This window comes from Marmota marmota, unplaced genomic scaffold (assembly GCF_001458135.2).
Source record: "Marmota marmota marmota unplaced genomic scaffold, marMar, whole genome shotgun sequence".
Taxonomy (NCBI): domain Eukaryota; kingdom Metazoa; phylum Chordata; class Mammalia; order Rodentia; family Sciuridae; genus Marmota; species Marmota marmota.
The window spans coordinates 6,495,561-6,508,075 of NW_025999913.1; the positions used below are offsets into that span (position 1 = coordinate 6,495,561).

A 12,515-nucleotide genomic window follows, 5' to 3' on the forward strand; every position below is an offset into this window, starting at 1 on the left:
GATATATATATATATATATATATATATATATATATATATATATATATTACTCCTATTTAATCATGCTACAGTATATACATATATCACACTGTGCCCAATAAATATATATATAATTATGCTTTTTTAACCAAAATAATATTATTAAAAAAATTTTTAAATAAAGAAATTATTGTTTTACACATTTTTGGTGTGGCATTTTTCCCCAGCTTAACCACGAGAAATGCCTTTGAGTCTTTGAGCTAGTGTAAGCATGTCTTAACTTTGCTTTTCTTGGCTTGTTAATATAACGTCAAGTTGACTGGGCTATGGGTTGCCCAGGTAGCTGGTAAAACATTATTTCTGCGTGTGTCTGTGAGGGTTCTTCCAGAAGCGACTAGCATTTGACTCAATAGAAAGAGTAGGAAAGATCTGCTCTCTTGCTATTGTTGGTAGACATCATCTAATTTGTTGAGGGTTTGTACAGAACAAAAAAGGAAGAAGGATAAATTCACTGCATCTGACCTAAGACATCCACACTCCTCAGGTCTCAGATATAAAAGCTCCTGGCTCTTGGGCCTTTACTTAAACCAGCACCCTCCCTACTATTCCTGGTCCTCAGGCTTGTAGACTTGAATTTGGGAGTTCTACCATCATTTCCACTGATTCCAGCTTGCCAAAGCCGATGGTGGGACTTCTCTGCCTCCGTGATGGTGTGTGAACCAATTCCCATAATAATTCTTCTCGTGTGTGTATGTTTTTTTTGTGTGTGTGTTTGTGTGTGTGTATGTGTGTGGGTATGTGTACTGTTGGTTATGTTTCTCTGGAGAACCCTGAAGAATACATGGTTTACTACATGTAAGATGAAATAAAGTTATCATTCTCATGAAATATCTTTGTCCACATTGTGTTCAGAATAATTTAAAGGATATAGAACATGCTTAATTGGCCTGGATTACCACTTCCTTTAGAATATCACATGAATGATAGAAAATTTTATATTAGAAAGCCACATGATTTGAATGTTGTGCATTCTCATTAACAATAAACTGTGATGATTGAATTTGTCTAAGTTTGAATCCTGGCTCAGCAACTTATTAGCTATAAAACCTTTCCCAAGTTACTTAGCCTTTCTGTGCCTTGGGTTGCTATTCTATAAAATGGGGATAATAATATTGTCTTCCCAAGGTATTTATGAGGTTTAATTATGTAAATCGCATTGAATATTATCAGTAGGTGTGCAATGAACGTTTACTATTATATTATGAAAAGGCATTTTCCTTCATTCTGACACTTAAATACTTTAAAAAGTAATCTAAGTCATATACATGAAAATACCAAATCCCCACATTCCACATAACATGAAAGCTGTATTAGAGAAATTACTATAAAAAAAATCTATATACCAAGGATGCCTATGGAAATTCTGCCACACAGTTATCTCAGCAGTCACTCACTTGTTCTTTCAGTTATTCACTGAACAAAACTTTCAAGAGGGTAAAATTTTATGTGTTCTGCCAGGGCTTGTGCTTAATGCTGAAGATAAAAAGATATGGTCCTTTCTCTAAAGGAACTCATAGAATACAGCATAAGTATCTTGTTTTTTATTATTGAAATATTAATACATTTGTCCAATGTCAAATATGGGGGTTCCTTTCTCTCAAAGCAGTACAGTATTCTCATTTCTGTCTTACAAAGCATGTGTTTTCAGTTTGAGACTCATAAATCCATTGCAGATCTATAATTGAGAGCTGAGATTCACAGGAAGTTAGATACACCAGCGACTATATAAGAGAATGGAAATAGGTGGGGAAAGAAAAAGGTGGAATTATTAAATCATCCGTCAAATAAATAGATTTTGTTTTATAACTACATATTTAAAAACCATGTGGAGTGTGGCATGCTCAATATGTCGAATTGCAATAGGGTTCTGTAAAACATAGCACGGGTTGTTCTAAAACAAACAAACAAAAAAACTTTTCATTAATATCTTTGTTTCAGAATGTAGATTTTGATCAAAAGTAAGACCTCCAACCAAAATGCTGACAGCCAGTTTTGTGTGCATTGAACTTCAAGGATTTTTTTTTTTTTTTTTTAGTACAGAGGATTAACCTAGAGATGCTTTACCACCGATCTACATTTCTAGTGCTTTTTCTTTTTCTTTTCCGACAGAGTGACAGGGTTTCATTAAGTTGCCCAGGTTATTCCTGAACTTGCGATCCTCTTGCTTCTGTCTCCTGAGCAGCTGGGATTGATTATAGGTGGGTGCCTGTAATATCTCGATTATTGTTGGTGATGAACTATATGTAAATAAAAGGTACAGAACAGCTCAGGTAAAACAGACACCACTTTGCTAAAATTTTGAATACGGGCGTTTCAGAACATGATCTTAAAGCTTAATAGATGTTCAAATCTACTGAAGATTATAAAGTTCTCTTTTATCTTTTTCCATGTACAGTTCTGTAAACACACAGAAACCTACATTCCAAATAATGTCAATGCCCATTCTCCTTTTGCCTAATTCCACACAGAAGAGGATTTTTCTATTCTGGCACATATCCAGTTAGCTCATTGATTTCTATTATAGCACGTGAACTGTCTCCTCTACATTATTGAGAATTATAGGAAATGCAACTGCCCCTAGTCAAAAATTTTACAAAATTCTACATTCCTGATTCTTATGCAATAATATAACCTAGAACTCTCTGGTAATCTATTTTTCCTGAATTTTCACTTCTAAGAAATTGTGGTTTTTTTGAAGAATAATTAACACATCTGGACATAAAAATATTATTCTTGGACCATACCTCACCACCAGGGATATGTGCTTGTACCATCCCATTTTGCCTGATTATAGATTTAATTGTGTTGTTCATTCACAGGATGCCGTTGTGCTATGGCCCACACATTTTTTTCTAATGATGCATATTTTTTTCAGTGATCTCTATTACCTACTTATCAGCTTCAATAGCTGATTTTGGAAAGGAAGTACGGCAGATAGAGTGTTATCTTCTAATATTAACTAAAAATATTATCAATTGCACACAAAAAAATGGTATGAAAAATAAAATTCACTGAAAAGTAATCATTAATAGTACCATTTCTGTCTTGCAATTTAAATGAAGACTTATCACTTAAAAGTGCTTATAAAATGTGACCTGATATTAAGTAAACAATTCATGATGACTACTAGGTAAAGATTTCCAGAGCAAAGACAATGTTACTAAAAGGTGTTTATTCATTCTTGATAGTATTCTTCTTCTCTGGGAATTCTCATCACACCTAGAAAGAATGCCTCCATCTGAATGTCTCTTGAACATTCTGGAAAATTAAAAAATCATGCCAAGAAGTTAGTGAGAAATTTTTAAATAAATAAGAAGGCTAAGAATAGAAGAATGTGTTTTCCATATCTTAGACTGTGAAATTGTCTTTTATATATTTAGGTTTAAATTTTTCAGTTAAAACTTATGGGAATCTGGGAGCCTTGATTGGTACGATGATATTTCTACTGTGCAGAGACATCTCTCATATTTATAATAATATGGCCCTTCTCTTGCCTACCTCTGAAGATGCATAGAACATGAGACACTGCAAACTGCAGCACAATGTTGTCATCACCATTTCCCTTGGACTTAGATGTAGAAAATTCCAATCTCTTTTTCTTTTTTTTTAACCATGAAATTACGTCTATGCTCTTGCTGTCTTTATACTTTTGTTCATTGTACTTTAATTTATACTTGTATGTATATTAAATGTAATATTTAAGAAAATAATACATGCACTATTACATTAGGTAAGAAAAAGAATAGAAATTTAGACTGTGTGAATATTCCAAGTAATTTTTTTAAAAATCAATTTTCCCTTTAAAACATTGCCACTCCTAATAGCAGGGTAGAATACAAGTGTCTGGCTTAGGGAAAATACAATGGTCCATCTGTTAAAGTATCTTATGAAATCCATCTTTAATTCACTCAGATTTTATTGTGGGTTGTGCGTTTTTACATTTTTTCTCTCACAGTCAAGAATCAGATTTCAGACTTGACTTTTCCTTACTTCACAAGGCTAGGTTTGATTCACATCCATTGCCAAATGCCAGGCAGCTATACAGAAGTTAGAAAAGTTGGGCTAGCTGCTGGTGCACACTGATTGGCTTTTCAGAATGTTTCCTTGGCAAATGCTTAGTCCTGGGTAAAGCATTAATTCCATCACTACCCCCCATTTCTGTATTTTACTCTTAATATCAAAATAAAAATCTTAAAAAGTACTACACATGAATCACACACACTGATATACACACACATACACACACACACAAAACCTTGAAGCATGATTTCCTAATTGAATAAGCTAAATGTATGGATTGTTTACAATTAAAATTCAGAGGAAAACTTAGTTATCTGCAACTGATTAGGAACAGGTACACAGCACACAATATATATGAGGAAATGCCCAGGAAAACATTTCCTCATGGTAGCTAAAATGTAAAATGAAATTATTTTATTTCTAATTCAATATTTATTTGAAAAACCATGTATATTATTTTCCTCCAGATTTCCTCTGTGACTAAACTTGTAAAAACTATGCTCTTAATTGATTAGTTTTATTCTACACTGGATAATTCTTAGACCTAAGTTTTTTCATAATGTCTTTTCTAGGAACTTCTCAATCTCAGAGGGAGTAAAAACCCAGAACATATATTTTAAAGTGGCTTTATATACTAAAGTGGCTTTATATACTTAGATAACTAAATAGTCCTGTGATAACAATAAAAATAATGTTTCATCATTTGCATGAACCTTGAAATGTGACCCTGCCATCTGGCCCCAAGAGTCTCTGCTCTCTACTTCTCCCAAAATCCATGCTTGGTCTTGGTTTTGTCTCTACTAATTTGGTCATGCACTGAGATGCCCTGAAACCTGAAATCCTTAGACGTGAAACATCAACTATAATACCTTCCCAAGATGATTACAGAGCCAGTCTGTCCCTTGTGGACTAAAAATGGTCCAAAAAAAAAAAAAAAAAGGAACAGATTTTATGGGCTTTCAGACCCTACCTTCATCATGAGACTTCATCCAATTATATTACTGATGATATCTCTGACACCCCTGCTAACTAAAAATTGACTCCAAAAGCAATTTTCTCATCAGTTTCACATCAGGTCCTTGGGAAGGAAATGATTCCTGTCCCACTGAGTTCTATAATACTACCTGCTCCAACACATACAAAGGCAACCCTACACACACCCACACCCACACACAGAGACACACTCACACACACAGCCATGTACACACAGGCATTCCCACACACCCACACACACATCAACACACACACAATGCTTTCGCAAAGTAAGAAGGCAAACCCTTCGATCCTGCCTGTTCTACTCTGGAAATAAATAAAGAGTCCTATGATAGGTAGGCTTAGCTAAGAATGTTCTTTCCTTGTGCACATAGAAGCTTTTTTCTTGTTTCTTTTTTCCTTTTCCTGCAAGATGCACATTCACTTTCAGGATTTCTAAGTCTGATGAGTTTTTAAGTAATATTCTCTGTAGCAAACAATTCCCAAACCATTCCCCCAACAATTTTATGGCAAAGTGTCCCACCTCTCTTTGCAATCTCTATTCTTTGATCACCCCACATGCATCACCATGATAAAGCCCTGAAATGTTAGGAAGAGAAGCAGTCACCCTGGTCATCATATAAATCAGTAGTGGCAGATAAGAGAAGAAACCTGCCCCACCACACTCATTCCCACGGGGACTCCTCCACCTGGATCTCTGTGTAAACACCTTATATTTTATTATTTATACATCACCCCAACAATAAAAAGTAAGAATAGGCAATGGGCCCAAGAAATATAGAAAATAAATCACAAGAAAAGGAAATTATTGACATCCAGGAACTTGGACTTCATTAATCTCCCCACACCCATAAGAGGGTCAAATTATTTAGCCCTATTTTACAAAATGATCCAAGATCACATTAATACCAGAACTAAAGATAGAATCAATATGCGAAAACACCAGATGTGCTTCCTTCATATAATGCCACCTTGTACATTTAAGGAACTTTTCCATACATGGAACAGGAGAGCACTGGCCTGAGGATGGGCCTAGAATCTTCTCTCTATAATGGCTCCTGGCATTTAATTAACTTCTACTTTGTGCTAGATTCTTTTTTATGCTATTCTATTGGTGCCTTATGAGTATACGTTACAAGATAGTGGGATTCATTATGTCGTATTCATATGTGCACCCCTTTATTGATTGGTTTGTTTGTTTTGGATGACTCACCTCCGACTCCGAGCCAAGCACTGAAGTAGATCTAATTCCCCCTAAATTAAAAATGAGGAAACCAAGGTCGTTAAGTGACGTTAAGTGACTCACCTCCAATCGAACATGCTGTGAATGGCAAGGCCATGTCCCAAAGGGAAGTCTGACTCCAAAGCTCAGCCTCCTTCCCTCACGGGAAACTGTCCATGTGGTCATCATATACAGCAGCACATACTTTCCCTCACAATTATTTAGGCAGTCAGATGAGATTGATTTTCACATAACTGAAGACATATACATTAGGAGAAGACACAGTGAGAAGCAGGTAGAAGGGAAGAAGGATCAGACTTGTGAAAGGCTTGAATTCTGTGAACACATTGACTCTTTCCTGAGACTGACATATGGAGGAAATGCAGACTTGAGTTCTCTTCTTATCAGACTCTAGAAACTGTGCCGAGCCTTTGCAGGAACAGCCTCACAGTAGCAGAGCTGGTGGGTGTTCTGCTCCTCAGCTTGTCTTTTACAGAATGAGGAAACAAAACGTAATAGCCACATACCCTAAAGAAATCCACATACCCATTCTTGAAAGCACAGGGTAAATTGAAACACACCCAAAATGGCACTCTATGGTATGAAGGAGGAGAGGGTTAGATGCAAAGGCAGAGACTGGCACCTTTTCTCAGTTCACTGTCCTTTGAGAGTCCTGTCTTCACAAAGGTCTGAGGCATTGTTGATGCATCTGAGAAGAGGGGAAACCTAGTTCATGGGTATCCACCGCCTTACAAGTGATTGAGTTGCCTGGCTGCTTTAAAAATGATCACAAACTTGGTAGCTTGAAACGACAGAAATTCTCACAGTTCTGGTGACCTGAGATCTGAAACCAAGATGTTGGCAGGGTGAGGGGTCCTTCCTGAGAATCTAGGAGAGAATCCACTCCATGTGTCTCTCCTGGCTTGCAGAAATGCTAGGCATTCCTTTGCTTGAGGAGGCAGCACATCAGTCTCAGCCTTCACCTTTGCATGATCTTTCCCTTTGTGTGTGTCTGTGTCTCAAATCCTTCCTTTCTCTTGAAAGGACACTAGTTCCTTTCAAGGTCCTGCCCCACATCCAGGGTGATCTCAGCTGAAGATCCTAACTTCATTGCATCTGCAAAGACCCTATTTCCGAACCAGGCCACATTCACAGGTACTAGGGGCTAGGATTTGAATGTATTTTTGGAGGACACAATTCAACCCACTCCTGGAATGTTAGAAAAGGCTGTACTTGCTAATTCGGGTCACTTACGTGAGGAAGCTCAAAATAGACATAACCTTAATGTTTTCACGATATTCAGATCTAAGTGGCACAAGGGTAGGAATTAAACACAGTTACGGAATTTCCACACTCCAAGTTAAGAGAACACCACCTGCCCACTCCCACTGAGCTACTCATCTCACTTTAGGAGTCAGAAATATTTCTACGTGTGACCTGTTATAATATAAAATATCACTGAGAACAGTTTTTTTTTCACCTAGTGAATTTTTCTCGTTTGGCCTGAGCCAACAAACATTCATAAGAAACAACTTACATGTGCATGCCCCTGGAGATACAGCTGTGGGATTCTCGTGTGTTTATTTGAGATAGATAAGGTAACACCATAGAAGAAACACGTGTCCTTGTTGGGCTAAAGCCTATCAGGATGCAATGTTACACATAAACAGAAATCAAAACAGGTGCCTTTCTGTGAAATCATGACAACAAGAATATCCAAGCTAAGTCCCTTCCGGGTGGCTTTATAAATACTAGAATATTCACATGGTACTGTATTGCTTGTCCAAGCAGTCTCCTGATTTTATCCAAATAAATTTATGCTGGTTTCAGATTTTATTATAGATATTTTGTAGCCTGCTGGAAATGAGTGCTGTTACACAAAATAAAACCAGATGAAGTAGAGCTAAATTCTGCAAGGGCCAGGGCAGGTATTGATAAGGAGTATAACTTCCGCCTGGGAAAGTATGTATAAGAAAGAAAGAAAAAGTCTTGTAGAAGTCGCAGAGCCTATGTTCCAGAATGGATGTGCGAGAGGCAGAATGGGGAGTGAGACAAGACCTGAAACCTTGACATTTCAATACGTTGTTTTAATAAAGATATCATCTGATATTTTTCATGTGTTTACCGCTGACCTGCTCTGAAGAAGAACTTCCAAGCAGAACAATGTCTTCCCGAGCACGTCTTTCAAACTCTTTGACGTAAGCAGGGGTAGTTTCATCGGCCTCTTTGTGGAGTCCATGACTCTTACGGGAACCCGTGGGTGCCTCCGAATCCCATGTGTCCTCATGGTTGCTCTCATCTGTTCACCCAAGAAGATGATGTGGAATGTCACCTGCCTGCATCACTTGAATGTTGACCAAGCACACAGTCTGCCACCTGCTTTACTTCTTGTCTGGAGTAATTTTTTTTTTCTTTTGATACCAGGTATGGAACCCAGGGGTGCTTAACCACTGAGCCACATCCCCAGCCCTTTTTAATATTTTATTTAGAAACAGGGTCTCTCTGAGTTGCTGAAGGCCTCGCTAAGTTGCTAAGGCTGGCTTTGAACTTGCAATCCTCCTGCCTCAGCTTCCCAAGCCGCTGGGATTACAGGCGTGAGCCACCATGCCCAACTGGAGAAACTTTGATTTTTTTTTAACAAGCTATAACTTGGCAAATTATTTTCTATTTAATGTATTAAGAAAAAACATTAAATACCAGATGTTTTTAAGATTAAAAAAAAAAAAAACAGCAAACTTCGTTCATCTCATGATGTTTACAAACTGTATCTGTGCATTAAAGCCTTTTTCCTACTTACCAGATAAATCCTGAAGGGTGCATACTGTGCTTTACTGTGCATTAATATTACATGTTGTTTACTTCAACATCTTACCACTTATTTGCTGGGATGCTGAAACCAGTTTGGGAGATGAATAGGTTTAGGAGAAGCCAAAGCTCTTTGAATCATTTCCTTAAGTTAAGATCTGCCCCCCAAATGGCTCCTGAGCTCTGCACACATAGGGCAACTTCATTTGGTCCACCTTGTTTATGTGCATGGAAATGCTAGCGATTATAAAATGCTATGTGTGCTTTACCTATCACCTGAGAACAATATCACCTACGAAGGTATTATTCACTTAGCCACATACCTCCTGAATATAAAATATCTTTCAGTCTCTAAAAAATGCTTAAAGGTGTACTATGAAAGTTTCCAAGTCTCTGAGGCTAGAATTTAATAAAAAGCAGTGGAAGGGAGCTTCTCTAATAGGAGAGAGATAGGCTGGGTGCAGGCCAGACCCTGGGCAGCAGTTTCAGAGGATGGCTGGTGGCCTTCAGTGCCCACTGAGACACTGTATTACCTTGTTATGTCTTTAAGCTTTCTAAGATCAGGTAAATTCTCTTACAGTTGATCAAATGCCTGACTATCCTGTCAATTCTATAAGACTTCTGTATATCCCTAAATGGTTTTTAGAAGACTTAGCATTACAATTTATAAATACATGACTTGGGTGGTTTCAAAGGATCCAAGCAGAAAGAGCTGTCAGTATGGAAAGGAAAAACTAGGCATAAAAGTTCCCAACTGAATGCCCAGCACAATAAGGCAATCCACATACATCTGCTGACTCAGAAAGGACACTAACCATAAGAGCACTGGCTTCTGAAGAACTATTTGTGATGCTTTAAGTTCCAGCTTGACCAGGCTACCATGTCCGGTTGTTTGGTAGACGCCAGATCACATGCGAGCATGAAGACATATTTTAGATGTGATCAATATTTAAACCAGTAGACTCTGAATAAAGCAGATTGCTTTTCACAATATGTGTGAGCCTCAGTCAGTCAGTTGAAGGTCTAAAATTAAAGACTGAGGCTTCCTAAAGAAGCAGGAATTTGGTCTCCAGACCACAGTGTGGAAACCCTGCTTGAGTTTCCAATCTGCTGGGCTGCCTTGCAGATTTTGGTCTAAAGATAGCAGTATCAATTCTTCCCTGATGCTCCAGGTTGCTAGTCTTCCCTAAGACTTACAGACTTGCCAGCCCCCACCGTGTGTGAATCAATTTTTAAAAACAACCCCCACCCCCGCCCCGAATTCTACTATATCTGCTTCTCTAGAAGATCTTATATACCATTTGAATTTGGAATCCCTCAAAATATATACATAGCTGACTTAAAAATTGAGTTCGCTCCATTTATTCATGTGGAAAGAAATAAGACAAGCTACACAAATTTGTACCAGAGAAGGGAAGGTATACCCAGGCAGGAATCAAATTCAGGGAGGTTAGTATTCTATAAATAGGGATTGATCTATAGAGTTGTTATGAGGTTTAAATAAGTTATTATTTACTGTATTTCAAACAGTGTTTAAGATAGTGCCAGGCACTTAGAAAGCACTCAAATATTTAACTAATATTGATATTTTCATCATCATCATTAACAGCAACTTCATTATTCTAGGTATGTGGTTTTTATATCTGCTCAGATATTAATTAACATTTTAATCTTCACAGCTACTCCATGTGGCAGGGATTATATGCCCATTTGGCAGAAAAGGAAAAGAAAGCTTAATAAATTGATTCAAGGTCACACAGCTAGTAAATAGTGAATCCCAAGCATAAACTCAACAGAGTTAAGCACCTATAACTATTATAGCATTAATCACTACCAGCCCCTTCTCTTATGGGCTTTAAGAAGTTTTTCAATGAGGAAGAACAAATGATTCCTGAGAACTAAGCACACACTGTGAAAAAAATAGAAGGATTCTCCATGAATTCAACCCCATGCATAGAGGGCAACTTTCATTTAATGCTTTGTTTAAAAACTTACATTATGGAATCTGACACAAATTATATGTGTTAAAATAAGGACTTAAAACTTAGTTTTTAAAGAATGACTTTTATATTTCTAGTTGAATACATATAGTAATCATGAAGAACCTAACATTTAGAAATATGAATTCCCCTCTAAGGTTGGGAACAATACACTATTTACCTCCCATCACTCCATAGCACCTGTTTAAAAGCAAAGACAGAGTCTTTCCAAAGAACATCACATAGCTTCATAAATTAGTGACTCCAAATATGCACATTCCCTTATAGGATCCTGCAATAGTAAGTCTTAAATCATTTTTGTCATTTGGGCTTACAAATTGCATGCAATTGTAGGAAATTGCATCATAATTAATTTTCCCCAAAACTTTAACTACATTTGAATATTTGTAACCATCAAAAGCACAGACAGATCATCACTGAACTGTTAAATATAGAAAAGACAGGTTAGCATTTGTAAGGAACCATGTCAATCAATTTACGACTAATATTAATATAAAAGATTAAAAATAATTGGTCTCTTACCTTGGAATTCTCTTTGTCCACTGTCATCAAACAGTTCCATTAATCGATTATAGAGAGTTATCTCATCACCTTGTAGGGGTGTTAAAAGAACATAGATGTGATAACTTTCTCATCAGCTAATTTATAGATATGCAGATGTAATTACAAAAATAAATTATTAATCATCATGGCTATTTAGTTATTCCATGGGTCACAGACTCAAATTCTACTCAATATGCTCCCTTGTTCTGAAAAAGAATCTTTTGTAAATTGATGGTAATTGGAACAATGATTTTTAAATGTATATTACCAAGCGTGTATAATAGAATACTTTTCCAATAAAATGAACCTCATATTCAATGGATTATGACATCTATTACTCAAGAATCATTTCTGAACAAGTCATTATGGTTTGTCAAATCATACAATAGAATATCTAAGTGTTTGATCAAAGTGAATGTATGTTTTTCATTAGCCATTCTCTATACAGTATACATTTTACTATGTATTTGTAAGAAACAACAAACTTTGGTGGTCTTGTATTCTTTTATATATGTAATTGTCTTGCAATAGCATATATAAAAAGAATCCAGGATAGTTAGTTCTTTTGTGAATTTAAAGCAACAAGCCACGATAGTACCTACCCCCTGCAAACAATAATAAAACAAAAACCTCATTATAAAATCATAGATCCAGAAGAAGATTTTAAAGGTTGTTGAAAGCTAGAGTAGTATAGCTCAATAGAGAACTTGCCTTGCATGCTTGAGGTCCTGAGTTCAATCTCTAGCACAGGAAAAAAAAAGTCATATAGATATTATTTTAGACCTCTAGATACAACCAAACAAAGAATGTGAGTTGCATAACCATCCCAGTCTCAGAATTAGAACACCAATACGTACATCAATCACCAAACATGTTTCCCTTCCCAGGTAAGC

At 36.7% G+C, this 12,515-nt stretch overlaps 1 protein-coding gene across 1 annotated transcript in view; it reads right to left on the reverse strand.

Annotated features, from left to right (window-relative positions):
* Nucleotides 1-12,515, reverse strand: part of LOC125615555 (orofacial cleft 1 candidate gene 1 protein-like) — a gene marked incomplete at its 5' end in the record, with an annotated part of 78,368 nt that overhangs the window by 44,847 nt on the left and 21,006 nt on the right. The window contains 2 exons of the mRNA XM_048799712.1: nucleotides 8,407-8,573; nucleotides 11,602-11,670. Coding sequence (XP_048655669.1) covers nucleotides 8,407-8,573; nucleotides 11,602-11,670 — 236 coding nt within the window. The remainder of the gene's footprint in view (nucleotides 1-8,406; nucleotides 8,574-11,601; nucleotides 11,671-12,515) is intronic.